The sequence below is a fragment of the Lepidochelys kempii genome, chromosome 10, assembly GCF_965140265.1.
Source record: "Lepidochelys kempii isolate rLepKem1 chromosome 10, rLepKem1.hap2, whole genome shotgun sequence".
In the NCBI taxonomy this organism is placed as follows: Eukaryota; Metazoa; Chordata; order Testudines; family Cheloniidae; genus Lepidochelys; species Lepidochelys kempii.
The window spans coordinates 44,869,227-44,892,373 of NC_133265.1; the positions used below are offsets into that span (position 1 = coordinate 44,869,227).

A 23,147-nucleotide genomic window follows, 5' to 3' on the forward strand; every position below is an offset into this window, starting at 1 on the left:
GCTAGGACGCACTGTCCCTTCGCGGCGGGCAGCCCGGGCTAGGCTGACGGATGCCCCAAGGTCCTAACCACCCGTGACTTTAACTGCTAGAGTTCAGAGCTCCTTCGCAGCGGGCAGTCAATACTGACTGACAGGTGCCCCAATGGCAGCACTAAGAGCCTCTCCACACCTGTGACTTTAACTGCTAGAGCTCAGAGCTCCTTCGCAGCGGGCAGCCAGGATTGACTGACAGGTGCCCCAAGAGTTTGCCCCGTGGAGGCGGCACAACTCAACGCTAGGCTCTTAGTACTCTCACCTAATGGCCAGGCTTTAGAGCCAAAACGGCTGAGGTTCTTTAATTGTGTTGGCTGCTTTACAGTAAACCAGAGAAAACAAGTCAGGCTTATGCATAAATGGTTACCAAAATTTATTAAGCTAGATTCTAATCATGTGGTTACAAAATTGCTAGTGCCTACTTATTTAAATGTAGAGATGTTACACACACAAACAAGTTACAAAACTGAAGCCACAATCCCAAAGAAAGAAAAACAAAGTATAGAGCTCTATTTCAAAATATGTGTACACTAAAGATAGGAGATCAGGTGTGGGTGCTTCTTACCCTCCTTGCATCTCTCGATTCCAGCGGTGCCAAGCCAGGATCGGTCACTCAATTCCGTGGAAAGACGAATAAGGGACAAGGCGTAGGGACCCTCTTAGCTGCAGAAGCCTTGGGAGGCTGTCACTTATCTGACCAGCAGATAGATAGTGAAAAGCACTCAAAAATCATGGTGCTGTAGGTCCCCTACTTATACCTCTGTACTCCTTTATTCTCTTTCTCCTTTCTTATGCCAAATTGAGGCTGGTCTGTCGGGGTGACGCCAGCTTTTGCAAGAGTAGTTTACACTTGCAAAGGAGAGAAACAATAAGTTTCGACTACTGGACATTTCTTTTATCAGGGTAAATATTTTCCCACCTAGGATGTTGGTGTGTGTGCATCACGCTATTTAGTAGGGGCTAAGAGCCATGTCTGTCACAGGGCCTCTGCCTGCTGTGAGCTTAATTCTTGTATCTGCTCCCAGAGGCACATTGTAGCAGCACACCTGCGCTTTCACAGCTTCAAAGGCTGTGCTGGAATATATGTTAAGTGCCCTGTTCCGGCTTCCTCCTGTGTTTCCAGCAATGCTGGTCTGAGGGGGGGGGGGGGGGCTGGGGCTGGCTGTCTGGCTACAACCCTATACCGTCCTGCTAATCTCCCATACAGCGGCAAAAATCAAGGAACACAAAAACTAATCCATCACTCTCGTCTAAAGGCAGTACCCGCCCCCTCGTCAGCAGAACAGTAAACCGTCCAACAATCTCGGGCTAAAGCTATTGTTTAAAAAACACAAATAGCAGGCACCTTAATGCTAAAATGGGCCCATTCAGGTACTAAAAACCCTGGGTTGGAAAGACTCTGGTAATAATTAATTGGGTAACATTGTTATTCTCTGTATTGGTGTTTCCAAACTGTGCATATCAGAAGCATAACTCCTTTGTTTTGCTTGCGCACCATGTTGCTACTTTAACAAACCAGACTGATTGCTGGGTGTGTGCTCCAACTCCACTATCCCCCAAAACGGGAATGCCCCTTGACATGCTGCCCTTAACCCTAGCAAAATTAGCCACCACCAAAAAGCAAAAAAGAACGGACTCGCCGTTCTGAAATAAGACCTCTTTACAGCAGGCCACCTATCAGAACCAGAAGTATTCAGTTGTAGTACTCACTGAGGAAGTGTTATGTTTTACCCAAAACCAATCTAATCACTATGGGCGTCCTGTGAAAAAAAGCTCCTGTGTTATTACACAGTGGGCTAATGGGTATTGGATAAAAACCAACAGGGAAGGCCAACAGTGTGGGTGTAATGGTTCCTCCCCTTTTAGAAAAACTCTTACAAATAATCTTACCACAAAAAAGGGGTTTGGAAATGTAACTTGCCGTCCAGTTAACATCTCCAATGTAGCAAGCCAATGGTGGGTTTGTAGTGGTCCCTATGGCAAGTGTAATTTAAATGGCACAATTAAAAATGCCCCCACTTGTACCCAATCAGGAGGATGAGGTGCCCCCTAGGGGCATATGAACTGTTTGAAAAAGCAGCCTTAAATATCCCAGAAATCCCCTTAAAAAACAGTCCTTACTGGGCCCTACAGGGTCACTATTTTGTATGTGGCCAAAAGGCTTACAAGGTGCTGCCAGCCAACTGAACAGGTAGCTGTTATATAGCTCATAAAGTTCCTCATCTTACCATAACTGCCACACTGCCCAAAAAAAAAATTAAAAATGCCCAAGACACCTCTGTTGAGTCACGAGAAAAGACCCTGCGGCAACTGACTAAGGCATTGGAAGGCAATATAAAAAATCCCCTCACAACCGAGAAGCTTGTAGGGTGCTCTGTACTGGAAATAGTGCCACTAATTTCCGGACCAGCCATGGCATGCATAGGCTGTTATACTATAAGGCTGCAAATGGTACTTGAGAAGGTGGCCTTAGAGTTAGGGTCAGCAGTAAAAACATTAAATAAAAAGGTACAGCAGCTCAGGACGTTTTCCCTCCAAAACAGGTTGGCTTTGAACTATCTCTTGGCATCCCAAGAAGGGGTTTGTGCCCTTATCGGGCCCTGATGTTGTGTATATGTAAATAATAGCAGTTATAAGATCTATAAAAAGGTGGTACAGGCTGAGGCCCATGCCCGAGCTGGAGCACAGGTTGCCTATACTGCCCCAAAAAACAATTGGTTGCAAACCTTGTTTTCAGGCTGGGGTTTGTTGTCTTGGCTTGGTGGTTTATTAAGCCTGCTATTAAAAATTCTCTTTCCTGTATTGCTTGTATTACTGGTATTATGCTGTGCAGTATCATGTGTTAGGGCCCTTTTGCAAAAGTTAATAAGTCACTCTCTTCACGGCTATCACAAAGTGCTTATGCAAAGTCCTATTGTAAAAAAATAAGTAGCCCAAGTAAAAAAACTCAAAGCCAAGGTTGTTAAGTGTTCTCAAAGGGGGGAGTTGTTGGGGACACTGGGGCATGGCCACTAGGTAACTTGAGGAAATGAAAAACGAGTGTCAATAAAGCCCCCTCGCACTAGGCCCAGGTGTCCTTGGCCCCCCCTCCCGCCTGGAGGCACTCGCAGCAGCTCTGCGTACTAGGCCCAAGTGTCCTTGGCCCCCCCGCCTGGAGGCACACACAGCAGTTATGCTGAGGATCTGCAACAATATGTTGCAGAGTCAGACTGCCTGAAACTGAGCAAGACCAAACAGGGCAGATATGGAAGAACAATGCTGAATAAAGCAGCTTTATGTATAGTTTAACAAATAATACAGAGAATCAGGAAACTAGCTGGGAACTGAATTGGCTGGCTATATGGATACTTGGGGCAGCTTGCTATTGGATAAGTATGCTGGGAAAAAGGATGTATAAAAGCCTGTGTAACTTCCTGCTCTGGGTGCAGGATTTGAGATTTTATTCTCCCTGTACCTTTTTGCAGCTGCAAATAAACTTTTCTGCTTCTTCACCCCGTTGTAATTATTGGGTGTAGCACACCGGGTAACAAACCAACTCAAGCTGTTGTTCAGCCTCTCGGCACTGGGTGCCGGCAACATTACTATATTTTTCCTTCAAAAATATCTAGGTAATTACCTACAAAAAACCTACATCCAATAAACATTCATTAGGGTGCAAAGTCAAACACCTGAAAAATAAAAAGGGCAGATTTACAGTTGCCCGTGCAATCTGAATTCAGCTTCCTTATGTGTCCCTCCTGTGCAGTGAGTGAGGCAGGGTCCTGTGGAAACAGTAATCTGTGATCGTGTAATTAAAGACTTGCGTCATAGTGCATATACACACAGGTGGATTAGGTTGCAGGGGCAATGGTAACACTGGCCATTCCTAACGCTCAAATGCTTGACTTTGCGACCTAAATAACATTATTTGAATAGGTTTTTTTGTAAGTAGTTTAATATTTACAAAATGATAGCACTGACAGACCTTGAGGCCCCTTGGGCCAAGCACTATACAGACGCAGACATAACCGGTGCCTTAAAGGGGTGGCCAACCTGAGGGTCTTGAGAGTGACCATCATGCACAGGTAATGTCTGCTTGGAAAACTGAAGATCTGCTTCCAGAGCCACACCTGCAGCAGGTGTTTGCCTGAGCCCCATTCTTACAGGAGGAGCTGGAGGGTGCTGCCTCCCACAGTCCAGTTGCCCAGACACTCCCGCACAGTACACTTGCCATATTCCAGGGGGGGAAGAGAAAGCAGTACTGGCTGCTCTACTGCCTGGAGGGCGCCCCAGAGCGAGCAGGAGAGGAGTTTAACTGGCTCTGCCTGGAGCTAGGGGGTACTTAGGAATGGATGGGGCAACCCCCATGCTGCCCCCAGGGCAGCGCAGGTGAGAAGGGGGCCAAGGAGAAGCTGAGAACCTGGACCGGTGGTACCCAGCAGCTCTGCCAGTGTGCAACATGGGCTGCTGTCATGTTGCCAATGGCGACGTGGAGCCTTGCGGTTTCGTGCCCTGCCCAAACCTACAGAAGGCTGTGGAAAAGACTGGACCCCCCCAGCTGTGTAAGGAAATGCAGGTGCCATTGCAAGGCAGCCGCCTTTGCTCTGACCCCAGGGAAATGCCAGTGCTCTCAGCCTTGCAGTGACACAGACACACACCACAACCCTTCCCCCACCCTACCCCCCTCGGGCCGGGCCTGGGCTCGCAGGGTGCGGGGCAGGAGGGAGCCAGCAGGCTGGGCTAACACGCCTTCCCGCGGGGGCGGAGGGGTCTTTCCCCGAGCTGAGTGGCAGAGCGCCTCCTGCCACAGTCAGCAGCTCTGATTGGCTGTCCTTGCTGAGCAGGTGGGGAAGCCAGCCAATCAGGCGGAGCTATTTGGCACGACCCCCCTCCCTTCTCGGAGGGGCCGAGCGCCAGGACGCCAAGCCCACCGCGCTGAACGATTTGCAGAGAGCACTGAGCACGGCACGCGACCACCTCAGAACGAGACCATCGAGAGCCCCTGGACACGGCAGAGCCCCGCCCCTATTCTGGCTCCACCCACTGCAGCCAGCCCCGCACCCTCTCCCGACTCTCTGTGTTTTCTGGCGGGCCCGCCCTGTGTTTGGCTCCTCCCCCTCAAGGGCGTCCCCTGACCCCCTTCGCTCCGCCCGCCCCTGGGCATGGCTCCTCCCCCTGGCCCGCAGGGCCAAGCCCCGCCCCCGCTCACGGCGCCGCTCTCTCCTCATAAGGCTGTCGTTGGCGTTTCCGCCCCAGTGGGCAGCGGGGAGGCGGAAGTAGCCTCAGAAGCGCAGGGACATGGCGTCGGGCGGCGCTTGCAGCTCCAGCCCCTCTGCGGAGCGACTGCCCCCGCCCTTTCCCGGGGCCGAAGGGGACGCGGACAGCGACACCGAGGGCGAGGACATCTTCACCGGCGCCGTGAGTCCGCCCGGGCCCCGGGGCTCCCGAGCGTTGCTGCGCCGCTGCCCCCGTGTCGCGCCGGCCCGGGGGCCGCTGGGCGCTGGAAAGCAGCGAGCTCCCGCCTGTCGGCGCCGCTGCCGAGCTCCGCCGAGAGGGCCTGAGCCCCAAGGGAGGCGCTCGGGGCGCCGCTGGAGGAAGCCGGGTCGGGGGTCTCCTTTCGCGAGCGGGGGCAGGAGCTCCTGGCTGGGAAGTGCCTGTAACTCGTGACCAGCCCTTGATGGCAGGGCCGGGCTTTCGGGTGGCAGGGTCTCCCGTGACGCCTCTCCCATCCCTTTGCCGAAGTGCGGAGTAAGGCAGGAGTAGGCAGGGAGGGACTCTACCTAATTGCTAGAGTACAACTGATTCACGGCTCTGCCACTGACTTGACGTGTGTCGCTGGGCACATCACTTAGCCTCTCTGTGCCCCTTTATTTGTAAAGTAGGGATAATAACTGGCCTTTTAAAGGGGTGTGAAGATTAGGTTGCAAAGAGATCTGAAAATGCAAATTCAGTGGCTACTTATCATGTTGACCTTCACTGGAATATCTGTTGGGTAGGTAAAAACTAAAATGTTACAAACCAGTCACTTTGTTGTGATGCTTGTCTTGATCTTAATCTGCATTAGATCAGCTGCTTAGAAATCATTTAATACAAATGGATTACCATTGGAGCTCTAGTCATGGGCTAGGAGAAATCTTGACTCTTTGGTTATAATATCCTACATTCTTAATACATGTAGTCAGAGAAATCTAAGCATCCTGAGGACACAGGGGGAAGCCCTGGAGGGAGTCATTCTGTAACTAGCTGCTTAAGAATTTTTGGCAAAACCACATGGCTTGGCGTAGCTAACAATAGATAAATTAGTTTTCCAGTCTGGGTTTTCCACATCTGATGAAGTGAGCTGTAGCTCACGAAAGCTCATGCTCAAATAAATTGGTTAGTCTCTAAGGTGCCACAAGTACTCCTTTTCTTTTTGCGAATACAGACTAACACGGCTGTTCCTCTGAAGTCTGGGTATGGGTACACTAAGGAAATGCATGTTGCTGGCATGTTTCATCAGGCTTTGTGATATGGTGAGAGCTTTGTTGTGCTTGTACCAGCAGTGAACTTTTTTCAACCCAACTTGGTGAGGAGAGGGTGGCAGAGGGAATTTCCTAGGGAGGATAGTGCTTGAGTGAACAATGTGTCACTCTATTGTAAAATGGGCTGCCTTTAAGAATGACCTGTCAGGGGCTTTATGAACATTAGTTGCACATTCACATCAGTACATCATTCTCAGGCTGTGTGAAAAGTGATCGAGGGAGACATGATAGACTTGTGGATAGTCATCAGACTAATCTGCATCATGATGAGAGCTGACAGTGGATACTACTTTGGCCCCCTGAGGCCAGTTTCCATTTTATTTACTGTTCTAGTATGTACCACCATTATATCTTCTGGAAATGCTCTAGTGGCTCAATGTCTAAGGAATTAGATCAGAGGTGGGCAGCCTATGGCCCATGGGCCCATCCTGCCTGGCCCTTGAGCTCCCAGCCAGGGAGGCTAGCCCCTGGCCTCTCCCCTGCAGCTGTGTGGGCAGTGCTCTGAGCAGTGCGGCTGGCTCTGGCCAGGCAGTGCAACGGCCAGACATGCTGTTCTGAGCACATTGTAAGTGGGCCGGGAGGTTGGATAAGGGGCAGGAGATCCCAGGAGGGGGTGGTCAGGGGTCAAGGAGCAGGGGGGGGTTGGATGGGTTTGGAGTTCTGATGGGGGGGGGGGTGTGGAAAGTGGGAGGGGGTGGGGGCCAGGCTGTTTGGGGAGGTACAGCCTTCCCTACCCAGCCCTCCATACAGTTTTGCAATCCTGGTGTGGCACTTGGGCGGAAAAGTTTGCGCACCCCTGTATTACATTTAAACAGGCAAGGTTTAAATATACTAACTTAAAACTTGACACCAAACTCTTATCAGGCATACAAGGAAAAAGCTGGTAAGAATTGTTGGTTTTCCCCACAACCTTCTCCTGTGATTCCCTGCATGTGCAGTCCCCTCTAGATAACTGCTGGGAGAAAGCAAAGGAATTCTAGTGTTTTTCCTCCTGCTCGTGAATGCCCTTCCACACCTGGCCACCTCTGCTCTTGGCAGCACACCCTGCCTAAACCAGCGGTTGGGGGGCTGGGAGCAGGTTTCAGGGGGTCCGCCAAACAGGGCCAGCATTAGACTCGCTGGGCCCCAGGGCAGAATGCTAAAGCGCAAGCAATGTAGCTTTTTGGGGCAGGCAGTTGTCCTGCTTGCTATCCCCTAATGCCAGCCCTGGCTTTTATATGCAGAAAACCAGTTGTTATGGCTCAGTGGAATCTTTATAGCATCAGGGGTTGGGGGGAGACTCAAAGAGAGAGATTGAGAGCCCCTGGCGTAGACTGTCCCAGAGAGTCCTGTCCCACATAAGGATGGGGAGGTGCTGCCACTTTAATTGCCTGTAGGAGTCAGGAATCTCCTGGCCAGACTTAAGACTGTGCATTTCTAGAATAGGATGTGGGTGTAGGGTGAAAGGGAGAGGAGTCTCTGAGTGCATTAAGGCCTTCTCACTTTTGTGTGAAAGTGTTACCTTTAATTTATTTCTGATTCTTTGCATTAACAGAAAATTTCACCTTTTGAAGCTGGTTGAACATGCAGTAGCAGAGGATATTAGGCTTGTGGCCTCTCCCTTTTTTTTCTTTTGTCCTTTATACACTTGAGAATCAAAAGTTTCTGAAATCATCTTACACTTGAAAATCTGGTCCCATCTAGCCTGAGACTAGTTTAATAACCTCATAATGGCCAAGAACAAAAGTTGAACAACCAAGAAAAGAAGGGTTTTTAAATCACTATTTCAGCATTCTTTTGCTAACAGGTCGAAGTTCAATGAACCAACACTTTGGAGAAACGGAGTCTTAAAATTTCTAGACCCCTGCGCCCAGTCAAAGTGTGTGAGCTAACAACATATTTCATGAAGAACCCCAGCAAGTTTTCCAACTGGGAATGCCAAAGTTGATATTCCTAAGGAAAACCTTCTAGCTTGCCTTTTTCCGCTCAAAGAAGCAAAGGGCACAAGACCAGCTTCTAAAATCCTCTAGTTAAGTACTCTTTGACTAGGAAAAACAAATATTAAAAACTGTATTCCTGTCTAATAGCTTAACATGTAACAGAAGGCTTGACATTGTCACCTCTTCATCAAATATAACACTAATCGGTGACTATTGCAAAACATCTTGTTGCAGGCAACATAGCTCTCAAAATCCAGCTTTGTGTGCAAGAGTAATATGTACACTTACTCCCTAAGGACTTAAGTCCTCTGGAAGAAATTTTTTGAAAAAGGACGCAAGATTTCACAGGTTAGCTTTTTTACTTTGGGAATCTCTTCACTATCTCTGTAATAAAAGAACTGTTTGTAGCAAAGCATCACTGATGCTGTAATTTGAAAATGAACACCTGAAATTCAGGGATAGTAGTCGTTGCTTTGTGGGAAAGCTTGCAGTTACACAGACCTACGAGTTACACAGGAAGGGTTAAAATAGAAACTGGTCTGGGACAGAGTGGAATCTGTAGGTTGCAGGCATAAGAAAACAGCTTGGTCAGGACATAGCTGAAGTAACCCAGTTGTGAGTGGGAAGCTTTTCCTAGTGTGTATTGGTGCTGATCTGTAAACTTCTGCAGAAACAGGGTCTCTTAAAACCTGGAGGTGCCAGCTTTATGGCTGTGAAGAGGATTCCAAATGTGACCTGAGATTGCTAGTAGACCAGCTTCAGTGCCATGCCTCTGCTGCTCATAGCTTTGCTAAGCAGCAGTTTGAAATCAACAAAACTGGTCTCCTTCTGAGCTAATGGGGTACTCTGTGGGTCCCAGTACAAATGTTCTTATGCTACTACTTGAGGCAGAAGTTCTGAGCAGCAGAGGCAGGTACTAGGATACTCTTTAGGGGTAGAATAGCAGATTCTCTTCACCACAGCAGTAAGGTGGATCTAGAGAAGAAAGACAGCTGCATTTTTCCTCCAACAGCTAGGGGGGGTAGGTACATCAGATTTGATGCCAGTTAGCTGAAGGCTGATGTGAAAGATGGAGCCACGAGAGGTGTCAGGAGGAGTTTCCCAAAGGCCTTGCACTTGGATCTCTTGTTTCTTGTGAGCAGCTGTAGGGCTGGTCTACACTGAAAACTTATTGGGCATAGCTGCCTATCTCAGGGGTGTGACACCCTTGAGACCCACAGCTATGCCACTCTAAGCCTTGGTAGAGACAGTGCTAGGTGGATAGAATTCTTCTGTTAGCCCAGCTACCAACTCTCGGAGGTAGATTAACTACAGCAACAGGAGAGCCCCTCCTGTTGCTATAGAAAGCATCTATGCCAAAGTGCTATAGCGGTACTGCTGTAGTATTTTAAGTGTTGTCATACCTTTAGTCTTCATGGTTGGGCCTTGTCTATCCTGCTACATTTCCTGTTGTTGCTAACACTGGTCAGCATTAGCAGTGTTGAGCCTCAGCCTGGGGAGAGGATGAGAGAATGACTCACATGTGACAGAAGTGAGTCATGTCACTGAGGCTAGGTCAACCCTACCACTTCTTTATAACTTTGTCGCTCAGGGTGTGAATAAGCCACCCCCATGAGTGATGTAAGTTACACCGACCTAAGCACCAGTGTGGACAGCACTGTTGGTGGGAGAGCTGCTCCCACTGACATAACTACCGCCTCTCATGGAGGTGGATTTATTATGCCGACAGAAGAGCTCTTGCCTGTCTGCATAGAATGTTTTCACCTGACGCACTACAGTGACACATAGTGCTTCTAGTGTAGACTAGTCCTTGGTATACTTCTGGAAGGTGCTTGGTACTGTGGTGGCAAGAGTGATGATAACCTATTCCAAATAGAATGGTGGGTTGCTGGCATGGCTACTTCTAGCACTGTGTAAACATGTGTAGAACGTGTCTAATCAACTTGGTATCAAAAGCTGGCAGAAACCAGTATGCGCTGTTTCTAGTGTTGGTAATGCAGGCAGAAGCTGAACAAGTGTTGGCAAGAGCTGAACATTTTTAGAAAGCAGAACTATTGTAGACACAGCCTGGATGTCTTTTGCTTTAAAAAAAAAAAAAAAAACCAGCTCTGCGTTAAGGAAACTTTAGAACGGTAACCCCCAGCTTGCAGCAAAATTAATATCCTAAATCCTAATTCATTTCTAGAGCTCATTCTCCCCTTGTTTTTGGAGTTCTAGTTCTTCCTCTACTCGGCATCATGATGGCTAGAAGGGACTATCTGGAACAAAACTCTCTGGCCCACTCAGCCATATTGAGCAAAGCTTTGAAGATTCATGCGGTGACTTAAGTTTCTTCTCTTGCCTGAAGATGGCTGTCCTGTCCACATACAGCTGTACTTTAGCTAATGGAAACAAACTGGAGTTGTGTGCTCGGGGCAGTAGTCTTTGTAGATGATACTGGGCAAACAAACAGTAGTGAGGACTCCATGTAGAGATGTTTCCCCAAACATTAGACAGTGGTGCTACAGCTCCGTCTGCTGTGCAGTTCATTGGGGTCATTCTTGAATGACACTGGTCTGCTGCTTTTTTTAACTAAAAGCTGTGGTATGAAACTGCTGTCTGCACCTCTTTGCTGCTAAATAGATGTGCACTTTAAGCCCTTCAGGTCATAAATGAGTAGAAACTACTAGGAGCTAAAAGAGAACACTTGTTTAATTGATGCAATGACATGGAGAGATGAGGGCCCAGAAATGGCCTGGCCATTCAGCAATTAATCAGTGATTTGGTAGTCTGGATAAACATGTTAATCCTGGCTGGACTCTGCTTTTCCTTGACCCCTTCTCCACCTTGTGCCTGAATCCCTAGACAGGTAGAGGAAAATCCTTGGTTTTTGTTTAACTCATGCTCTCAACTGACTAGATCTGTATCTGTTGCTCTTGCCCCTGCCTATTAAGTTGTGGGAGTTCCAGTAGTGATAAGTAGCTTTTAGACTTGCTGTGTAGGCACATAAGCTGGAGTCCCATAGTAAAGAGACTGTTAACAGAATGTACAGCCACACTGGAATAGCCAAAACAGAGCAATGATCCATATAGTTAGGTACCCTTTATCAACAGCAGCCCTTGCCAGATGCTTTGGAGGAGAGCTCAGCTAGCTTCCAAAATTTACATAAATGCAATATTTTGGTGGTGAGAACTTCCTTCCTGGCCTCCCCTGAATACCACCTTGTACCTCCAAGTGTATGTGGGCTGACAAACCCCATGGCTTTCCTGTCTAGTCTAATTGCAGGTGAGATCCCTGTTTAGACAAATGGATGATCCTCTTGGATCTTACTAAACTCTTGCACTGATATCCTGCAGCAGTTTCACAAGGCTAATACTTCCTAGTATTCTAACCATTATAGGTCTTTGTCCTCCTGGCTTAGATGTACATGTCAACAAGCAGCACTTAGGGAGGATCACAAAGCAGGACTTGAAAAAGCCACTTGCTAATGACAGTAGAAGAATTACCCTGGTGAGTTGTGGGAGGGAAGGGTACAGAAGCCAAGCTAGCCAATCCTGGGGAACAATTTCTTAAGTCAGTCATTTGACTGTGAAGAGAATGCTTCGCTTGTGATCATGACCAATGCATTGGTGACTTCTGAGCTGTCTGCAGACCAGGAGTTTCTACTGCTGTTGGTAGCTTTATTTTTTTTTCCCAGTAGCCTACTGACCCGGGCAAGACAGACAAGAGCCAGAAGGAGCTAAGATTGTCACTAGGGTCTTGCCCTTTCTTCTTGCGTGTGGTTTGCTTAAATTTTCATATCCACCTCTGTCTAGTAGGTATCAGGGCATAAATACGTACCATATATACTCATTCATAAACCAAATATTTTTGGTAAAACAGTGATGCACCAAAGAGTGGGGGTCAGCTTATAAACAGGTCTACACCAAAATTTGAATTTCCACTCTATGAAATCATTGAATTGAATATCTAATACATTGTTGTTTTGTTTACCTGGAGCGTTCGCAGGCATGGAGCCCCTCAGCTCCCAGTGGCCGTGGTTTGCCATTCCCAGCCAATGGGAGCTGCAGGAAATGGCACTGTGATTGGGATATACACAAGGAAAAGAATCAACATAAAGCACTAAAATTGATTTTTCAATGACATGTTTGGTGTACATATTAAAGTCCCTTTTTAGGACTTTATCCTATCTCTTCTTGTCAGTCATCCCTTTTTGATGGGGAAGAAAGGATTTGTTCTAGTCATTTGAGTCAAGAATGACTTGTGTTCTTGCTTTTAACAAATCAGACAGGGTAGAAGAGAGGATGACAAAAGGTGGTGGGGTGGAGTGCATTTGATACATATTAGGATGCAGGGTGACTAGTCAGTTATGGAGAGTGGCCACAGCAGCTGTTGCTCTGGATCTGGCTCAGCATCCCTGAAAGAGAAGTATCTGGCTTCTTGGTCAGGTCCCTTCCCTTCATGGGTCCTTCTCAGGCTGGTCAGAGCTGGATGGGCCATAACCTCTCATTATGCTGGTGCTGTGTAGTTAGTCACAGGATCACGTGAAAAGCCAAGGGACAGGACAGGAGGAAGATAGTGGGAGATAGGGACACATGAGGTCAGGGAAGATGGAACAGGATCTTGCATGGATCAGGCTGAGGTCTTTGCCACCACCGCACCAGCAATCAGGCATACCCACTGGTATTTCAAGGTCTGGGTGTTTAGGATGAAAATCCCTTGGCAGCAGGTGCAGTGGAAGATCACTTTTTTCCCCACAAAGTCTCTTTAGGGGGCCCCCCCAAAGGGGGTGGTGGATGGGCTATTCCATTCTTACCTTATTTTGTTAATCAATTAGGCCTAACTTCCAAAGTACCAATTTTGGTCCATTGACTTTCAGTCCCATATTCCTCTTGTTTACTGGGCATGCCCTTAACTGAAGGACTGTTACATTAATAGGCCTGTTTGGATTAACCCAGTCTCTCCCTTTCTATCTCTTCCCTCCAACACTTACTGTTGTAGGTGATAGGAACATCTTATAAACTTATCTATTTAACACTATTGAACTGCCAGACCTATGCAAATTTGGAGGTCTCAATTATAGCGGTTAATATTAAATGCTTGACTGAACTATAATTCCTGTCCTTCTGCTCTAGGCAAATATGTGAGGCAAATTAACATTGTTGGTACCTTTATGCTGGTTGCCCGCAGGCACTTTTTGCAGAACTGAAATTCTTGCCTGCGTGGATAGAACAAAAGACCATCACCTTACTGTCTTTCTTATGGTTGTATAATAGTCTTTTCCTTCCAGAAGGGGAAGAATAATTCTGGCTAACATGAAGGCCACCCGTCTAGATCTGTATAAATTTATGACTGTTAACGCTACAGTGAGAATGGCATGTCTGCCTAGGTGACCTTTAGCATCTGACCTGTAATCTAGATATGTCCCCTTAATGTATTTGCAGCCTACATAACAGAGATTTGACAGTCACTTAGGCCTAGATCCACAGATGAAACTAGGCACCTAAGTCCCATTCTTAGCTGCCACTGCAATCCACAGTTATTACTTGGCTGCTGCCTAAAATCACATGATTCCTATATTGGGGTGGGGGATGCGGTAAAAGTTCCCTAGGAGCCTGTATTTCTGCCACTGAGCATGTGCACTGTTGCCTCACTCTAGCTGTCCAGATATTTATCTCCAGCTAAGCACTGGAGCAATTCATAAGCCAGGGAAGATAAGCAGAGGAGCATCTAATTCATATGTACATAAGAACGGCCATACTGGGTCAGACCAAAGGTCCATCTAGCCCAGTATCCTGTCTTCTGACAGAGGTAAATGCCAAGTGCCCCAGAGGGAATGAACAGATAATCAAGTGATCCATCCCCTGTTACCCATTCCCCACTTCTGGCAAACAGCCATTGGTGGACCTATCCTCCATGAATTTATTTAGTTCTTTTTGAACCCTGTTATAGTCTTGGCCTTCACAACATCCTCTGGCAAGGAGTTCCACAGGTTGACTGTGCATTGTGTGTGTGGGAAATACTTCCTTTTGTTTGGTTTTTTTTTAAAACCTGCTGCCTATTAATTTAATTTAGTGATCCCTGCTTCTTGTGTTATGCGAAGGAGTAAATAACACTTCCTTATTTACTTTCTCTATGCCAGTCATGATTTTATAGACCTCTATCATATCCCACCTTAGTCATCTTTTTTTCCAAGCTGAAAAGTCCAAGTCTTATTACTCTTCTCATACGGAAGCCATTTCATACCCCTAATCACTTTTGTTACCCTTTTCGGAACCTTTTCCAGTTCCAATATATCTTTTTTTTGAGATAGGGTGACCACATCTGCACTCAGTATTCAAGATGTGGGCATACCATGCGTCAAGGTTCTTCCCCACTCTGAACTCTAGGGTACACACGTGCGGACCTGCATGAAAACCCCCTAAGCTTATTTTTATCAGCTTAGTTAAAACCTCCCCAAGGTAGAAACTATTTTACCTTTTGCCCTTGGACTTTATTGCTGCCACCACCAAGTGTCTAACAAATATATAACAGGGAAAGAGCCTGCTTGGAAACGTCTTTCCCTCCAAAATCCTCCCCAAACCCTACACCTCCTTTCCTGGGGAAGGCTTGATAAAAATCCTCACCAATTTGCATAAGGGAACACAGACCCAAAACCCTTGGATCTTAAGAACAATGAAAAAGCAATCAGGTTATTAAAAATTTTAATTGAAGGAAAAAGTAAAAGAATCATCTCTGTAAAATCAGGATGGTAAATACCTTACAGGGTAATCAGATTCAAAACATAGAGAATCCCTCTAGGCAAAACCTTAAGTTACAAAAAGACACAAACAGGAATATGCATTCCATTCAGCAGAGCTTATTTTCTCAGCCATTTAAAGAAATCAGAATCTAATGCATATCCAGCTAGCTTACTTACTAAGTTCTAAGACTCCATTCCTTTTCTGTTCCCGGCAAAAGCATCACACAGACAGAGAGCCTTTGTTTCTCCCCCCTCCAGCTTTGAAAGTATCTTGTCTCCTCCTTGGTCATTTTGGTCAGGTCCCAGTGAGGTTATCCTAACTTCTTAATCCTTTACAGATGAAAGGGTTTTTCCTCTGGCCAGGAGGGATTTTAAAGGTGTTTACCCTTCCCTTTATATTTACGACACCATGGATTTATATAGAGGCAATATATTATCCATCCCTTTCTTAATGATTCCCAATATTCTAGTCACTTTCAACTGCCGCTGCATATTGAATGGATGTTTTTCAGAGAACTATCCACAATGACTCCAAGATCTTTCATGAGTGGTAATAGCTAATTTAGACCCCATCTTTTTGTGTGTCTAGTTGGGATTGTTTTCCAATTGGCATTACTTTGCATTTATCAACACTGAATTTCATCTGCTCTTTTGTTGCCCAGTCACCCAGTTTTGAGATACTTTTGTAGCTCTTCGCAGTCTGCTTGGAACTTAACTATCTTGAGTAGTTTTGTATCTTCTGGAAAAATGGGTAAACAGTGAGGTGGCAAAATTTTCAGATCATTTATGAATCTTATGTAGGACTGGTTCCAGTACAGACCCCTGGGGGACACCACTATTTACCTCTCTCCAGTCTGAAAACTGACTGTTTATTCCTACCTTTTGTTTCTTTTCTTTTTAACTAGTTACTGATATGTGAGAGCACCTTCCCTCTTATCCCATGACAACTTACTTTGCTTAAGGGCCTTTGGTGGAGGGACTTTATTAAAGGCTTTCTGAAAAGATAAGTACACTATATCCCAGAGGTGGGCGAACTACAGCCTGCAGGACCATCCTGCCCGGCCCCTGAGGTCCTGGCCTGGGAGGCTGACCCCCTCCCCAGCCACACTGCCATGCAGCACAACACTCTGAGCAACAGGGCTGCAGAGCCTGGCCTGACCTGCTGCTCTGTGCAGTGCGGCTGCCTGTCCTGGTGCAGCTGCACTGCCAGCCACTGGTGCTCCAGGCAGCATGGGTGGGGAGTTGGATAGAGGGCAGGGGTGTGGATAGGGGTCGGGGCGGTCAGAGGGCAGGGAACAGGGGTAGAAAGGGGGCAGGAGTCCCAGGGGGGCAGTAAGGAAGGAGAGGAGGGTTGAATGGGGTGGTGGTGGAGCAGTTAGGGGCAAGGGGTTTGGGGGCAGTTAGGGAGAAGGGGTGGCTGGATGGGGCAGGGGTCCGGGGGGGACAGTCAGAGAGAAGGGGGGGGGATTTAGGCATGGGAGGTCTGGGGGCAGTCAGGGGACCGAGGGCAGGGGTCCTTGGGGGGGCCATCGGGGGGAGTGGGGGTTGGATGGGGCAGGAGTCCTGGTGGGGGCTATCAGGGCATGAGAAGCAAGGGGGTCAGATGGGTGCAGGGGCTGGGCCACGCCTGGCTGTTTGGGGAGGCACAGCCTCCCCAAACTGGCCCTCCATACAATTTCAGAAACCCAATGTGGCCCTAAGGCCAATAATTTTCCTAGCCCCTGCTATATCCACTGGATCCCCCTTGTCCACAGGCTTGTTGAGCCCCTCAAAGAATTCTAGTAGATTGGTGAGGCATGATTTCCCTTTACAAAAACCATGTTGACTTTCTCTCCCCTCCCCCCACCCCCAACAAATTAGGTTAATCTGTGTGTTCCCTCTAAGCAGCGTGGATGTGCAACATCCTATGAAGGGCCACACAGACTCTCAGGGCTGCGGCAGGGAAAGGTGCCTCTCCCCTGGCCCCAGCCCCAGAGCTGCGGCAGCCATGGTGAGACGGGGGAGGCAGCTCTCCCCTTGCCCAAGAGCTGCTGCAGCCAGGGAGAGGGCTGGGGGGAGTCCTTTCCCCACCACGGCCCTGGAGCAGCCTACACCCCAAACACTTCATCCCCAGCCCCACCCCACCACAGATCACCTCCATATTGGTGCACATAACAAAATTAATTTTTTGCATGCATATGCAAAATAAGAGGGAACATTGTTCATGTCTGATTTTGTCCTTTTTACTATAGCTCTAGTCAGTTTGCCCCATACTGAAGTCAGGCTTACCAGCCTACGTTTGCCAGGATCACTTGTGGAGCCCTTTTTAAAAATGGGTGTCACATTAGCCATCCTCCAGTCATTTGGTACAGAAGCTGATTTAAATAAGTTACAAACTAGAGTATTTTCCACTGAATGCATCTGATGAAGTGAGTTGTAGCTCACAAAAGCTTATGCTCAAATAAATTTGTTAGTCTCTAAGGTGCCACAAGTCCTCCTTTTTTTGTGAGTACAGACTAACACGGCTGATACTCTGAAACTAGAGTTAGTAGTTCTGCAGTTTCGCATTTGAGTTTCTTCAGAACTCCTGGGTGAAGTCTGGTCTGGGTGACTTATTACTATTTATCAATTTGTTCCAAAACCTCCTCTAATGACTCCTACCAATCAGGCCCTACACCAGACTGAGGTGTGCTCAGAGGCTGCTGACCTCAGCACAAAACAGCTGGGGGGGGCAGGAGGAAGACCTTTCTGACAACCTTTCACCCAGTGGCTAGAGCACTCACCTGGGTTGTGGGAAACCACCAGTTCAAGTCCCCTCTCTGCTTGATCAGAATGGATTTGAGCAGGGATGTGCCACCTCTCCAGTGAGTGCCCTAACCTCAGGGCTATTGTCATTCTCACTTTTCTGGCCTAATTAAATAACCAAATTAAATGTTGTTGAAGTTGTTCCTCTTACTGTTTAAATTATTGGGCCAGTGAATGAGTAACCTAACCACTGGGCTATAGTCGTCATCACTCAGGTGAATACCCTGAGTGCATGATAATGTCTGGAACTATGGGATTGTCTCCCTTTGCTGCATCTTGATTTCCTCAAGACTTTCCTCCTCCACAGCACAGAGGCTGTCAGTGGGGAATGGGACCACGCTGTGTCCCTAGAAATCTGTGTACTTCTGTCTCCCCAGCTCCTCCAGTTCAGCCACTCAGTTCTCAAGAGCCTGTGCTCCATCTGAGTTCCATCAACTCATTGCACTGTATGTGCACATACACTACCTGCCCACAAGGCAGATAATCGTACATGCTGCATTCAGTGCAATAAAGTGGAGAATCCCCACCCTGCTGATATTTTTGCCTTCCTTCTTTTCACTCTTGCAGGGGTTTGGGTTGTTTAGAATGTTTGTAGGTGTATCTGGCCCTCTAAACTCCTTGGTTTGCTGCTTCTGGTAGCTTAGGAGCTAGCTTCCTAATGCCTCTTCCCCCAAGTTAGCCCCACCCCCTTGTCAAGGAATCCTAAAGGGGCTAGGGATCGAAAAGTAGCAGGCAAGAGCCTCCTTAGCGAGCTCTCAGCCTAGCCAGGCAGGCTGCTTGGCTCAGCACACAGACCCCACACCAGATCTCACTATAATCTTTAATCAAGCAAGCACACAACGAACTGACAAGTTTACCCCCAAGGATCCTGTGGCCACCTCCTTCACCTGAACTCCATTGCAAGTCTCCAGTCTTTTCTGCTCCTGTTGAGCTCCTAGCTAAATGTGCTAAGGCAGACCTCTGCTGAGCAAAGTGTAGGAACCCTGCTATATCGCTGTAGGCCTGCATCGCTGTACTACAGTGTGCTGTAAAATCTGGTTCTGATCACTGCTAGGTACTTACACAGGCTGATTCCCATTGACTTCAGTTGGAGCAGTCCTGCCTACTAAAACAGCAATGTTAGTTTGTTTTAGCCACCCCAGTTTCACTGTTCTACATGAAGCAACATGCATTCAGCTAGGACATACGCATTTGGACTCTTAAAATTCCAGCAGCCAGTTTAATCAGCAATGACTCAGTTAGCAGTGAGTCGGAACTGAGTGGTTTTCTTTGGACCAAGCATTATAAGCAGAACCAGAGCTGAAACTTGGCTGTTATGCTGACGTCCATAGCGAAGAACACCCAGGAGAGGACTGTCTGCCTTGTTTCTGTTCTTTGTTCTGAGCTAAGCTCTTTGCAATGCCCCATTACTCTTCCATGTTCAAGCAAATAAAACAAATCTTCATCGCAGGGTAGTACTCACATCAGGGGTCTGGGTAGAGTCTGACTTGCCATACTTACAAACGGCACAAGCCCTTATCTTCCCAAGGGGAGCATGCTACTGCTGAGCATGTGTTAAATCCAGCATCTCCAGTGAGTGAGCATAGGTGGGCCATCGTGCACTGTGATAAGTTTCACTATTCTCCCATAGAAGTTACCAAAGCTACAGCTTAGTCAGTACTACAGTGTAGACATGGACACTACAGAGGAATAGGAGTTGGAGATTGTTATCAAAGAGTACTATTGATTTTACTAACTAGATATAAACCAAATAGCTTGGCATCTTTAACCAACATGAGTTGGAACCTGATTACTTTAATAAAAATAATTCACTGTGATGCTGAGACATTTGAGCAGTTACCGCTTCCCCTTCGTTTAAGTAAGAGGTGGCTGCAGAGCACAAGAAACCAGTCTCTTGCTACAATCCTGCCTATGTCACCTATCTGTGCCCCTTCTTCCCTAGTTTAATGGTAAGATTAACTGCAGAAAAACAAGATCTGAATTGCACCTGCTTCAACAGAAGTCAGTCACCACAGCATCCATGAAGAGAGCAGGGCTGGGGCTGAAGCGCCATAGGCCAATGCCTAGGGCTCTCCTGCCTGGAGTCACATGAGTACTGTACATGTGCATCTTAGCTTTCATGTAAATTTCTAGGCCTAATGTTTGTAAAGCAAAGCTCAAATGTGAACAGTGCATTGGTGATGGCTAGTCTTCAGACAGCCCAAAACAATAGCTTTGAGGGGATGAGCTGCCCCGTGCATCTCAGTGAGGTGTTAATTCCAAGCCTCAGTGCTCTGGGGAACCCCACCAATGCACACTCTAATAGAGGACCCTGCATACCCCTTCTGTGGGTCACAAACTGAATGAGCCAGCAATGTGGTGGTAGCTGTTCATGCAGCTGCACCACTTATTGTCAGACACAGCAGGTACATTCCCTCTGCTTAACACTGACAAGGCCTCAGCTGGGGTACTGTGTCCACTTCTGGGCACCATGCTTCAGGAAAGAGGTGAACAAATTGGAGAGAGTCCAGAGGAAAGCAATAAAAATGAGAAGACTTGGAAAACCTGGCCTGTAAGGAAGGATTTTTTAAAACAAAAAAAACCCAACCCCAGAATAAATCTTAGTCTCTAAGGTGCCACAAGTACTCTTCTTTTTGCAAATACAGACTAACATGGCAGCTACTCTGAAACCAGAAAAACTGATTAGTCTTGAAAAGACTACTGAGAGGGGACCTGTTTAAGCCTTCAAATATATTAAGGGCTGTTGTAAAGAGGATGGTGATCAATTGTTCTGTATCCTTTGCAGATAAGGCAAGAGGTAATGGGCTTAATCTGCAGCAAGGAGATGTAGGTTATATAGCTGGAAAAGACTTCCTAATGAGGTAGTTAAGCACCAGAATAGGCTTCCAATGGAGATTGTGGCATCCCTGTCATTGGAGGATTTTAAGAACAGGTTGGATGAACACACCTGCCAGGGATGCTTTAGGTTTACTTGGTCCTGCCTCAGTGGAGGGTACTGGACTTGATGATCTCTTGAGTTCCCTTTCAGCCTGACACTTCTGTGATTCTGAGTCCCTCTGCAGCAGGTCCAGCCCACTTACACTATGGCTGTGGGAGTATCTGCTTGGGAAAGCTACTGGGATTTCCCCTTGTTGCCACCTGTGCATCTTGAGGTGAGAGGGACCCTTGCTACTCTTGAAAGTGAGCCCATGCTGCTTTTTTTGCCTTTTTGGAAGGGCAGGAGGGCCTCCTTCCCCCCACCCATACTCAGTGGGAGTGGCCCCATTGCACAGGGCTGGCCCCACAGCAGGGAGCCCATGCCATGGTATAGCTAAGGGTCTAGATTACCTTAATCCAGCTCTGGGACAGACTATCTCAGCAAGGGCACAGTGTGTTCTGTTGCTGTAGAATGTCTTCTTTCTAGTAGAATGTCTTCTTTCTAGCAGATGGCAGAGTGGAGCAGGGAGCTAAAGTGCTCATTGCCACTCCATCTTTGGTTGGGCTGAAACTCTCCACTCCAGTTTCAAGATCCCTGATCTGTTGATAAAACCTCATGGTAAGGTGGCTAGACGCTACTGATGTTGGTTATTTCCACTTTCAGTTATCTGTCTTTAGATAGCATCGTCTCTGCTGCAAAACCGTGTTGTGCTGCAGGTATACAGGCAGGTGCCAGCAGAAATGCACTATACACAGTGCCACGACTATGCCTCATGTTAGAAGAGCAGGCTCTGAAGACAATATCACTGTACCTTCATGTAAATGTTCAGTAACAGCAAAGGAAGAGTGTATAAAGGCTATATGAGCATAACTGTCCAGAAAACCAGTATCCAGAGGCTCAAGGGTCCTCTTGTTAGGCCAAGCTAGACTTCAGTGTCTGGCTCCATCTCTGTAACTGGGACCACCAGTCATTGTAATTGCCTCTGACCCAGCCAGGATCTAAAACTAATTATCAGGTGCATTTTTATTTCTTCCCTTTTGAACTCTCTAGAGACTAAAGACTTAAATTTGTTAGTCTCTAAGGTGCCACAAGTACTCATTTTTCTTTTTACAGACTTCATTGTGGTGGAAGTATAGGACTACTTTTAACATGTAACTAGCTACTTGGCATACTGGTTTCCCTGGGCAGACTTTCATTTTCCCTTAGACCACTCTGTGTTGCCAAGTCACTGTCTCTTGCCTATTGAGTAGCCTGCTCAAATGGCAGTATTCTGTGTGCTGTGGATGGAGCAGCCCTGCAAACTCATTCTTGTGAGTCACAGGGTTGGATTGGCCCTGTTGACAGCTCAGTACTAACTGACACTGCAAAGTGCAGGTGGGTGTTGGGGGGGGCAATTTTCAGAAAGAATGAGCTCCCTGGGTTTCAAAAGGAACATTATCTGTAGTGATGTGTTTGTGCCTTGTGTTAGGGCTTGGTGTCAGCTTCAAAAGCTGGCACTGTGCATCACATGGCTTTGAAGTGAAATCTCTAAACACTTGGAACAGAGATTCTGGACAGTGCAGCCTTCTCTGCCTTTGTAGAATTGTTCTAGGAGAAGACATGCTGCAACCTTATATAGAACAGATTATTGGCTCCCTGGTACAGATCTGGCTCCAAACCATGCCCGGTGAGCGGGACATGCAAATGGATCCATAGAATGGCCCTTTTTCTCTCTCTTTGTGTAGCAGTCTGTGGTTGGTATAATGGATAGAAACCCACTGATCTGAAAACATCATCCTGTTTGCTTCACAACTGGCCTCTCCTGCACTTCAGGGAATGACCCACTAGTGGTAGCAACACTTGAGATTGCTAATGTAGACAGTGCTCAAGTCACTGGTATCCTGACAGCTAAAAAGCCCTGCTCTGAACATAGCTGACTGTATAGTAGTGAAAATACTCAAGCTTCACCATTGCTACCAGTGGATCTGCCAGGCCTGGAATTATAGGCACTAACTTGCCCAGCGTATGCAGAGTCCAGTGCTGAGCAGTGCATGGTGCATTTAAACTCTGACTCTGTCCATGCTATCTTTGACATGGTACTAGTCATATCTATGTGTAAATAGCTGTCTGCACTGTCTGACTAGCATGAACAGTGCCTTCTGATATGTCCTTTATTTGAGGACTGTATATTAAATTGATTTTTGGAACAGGGGATGAAATAGGAGCTTGCTCTGTCCACCCCATGCATCAACCTGATATTGCAGTGCCTCCAGGAAAAAAGTGTCTTCTGGGGA

General features: G+C 47.2%; 1 protein-coding gene and 1 pseudogene across 5 annotated transcripts in view; both read left to right on the forward strand.

Moving 5' to 3' along the window:
• Positions 1–5,252: 5,252 nt before the first annotated feature.
• The window catches only part of SNX1 (sorting nexin 1), a 40,718-nt gene continuing 22,823 nt past the window's right edge, over positions 5,253–23,147 (forward strand). For 2 of the 5 annotated variants that reach the window (XM_073363200.1, XM_073363202.1), the window contains exon 1: positions 5,253–5,430. In XM_073363200.1, the coding sequence (XP_073219301.1) occupies positions 5,311–5,430 (120 nt within the window). In that variant the 5' untranslated portion in view covers positions 5,253–5,310. The remainder of the gene's footprint in view (positions 5,431–23,147) is intronic. The other 3 variants (XM_073363198.1, XM_073363199.1, XM_073363197.1) reach the window with 2 other exon arrangements.
• LOC140895207 (U2 spliceosomal RNA) lies at positions 22,936–23,142 on the forward strand (annotated as a pseudogene).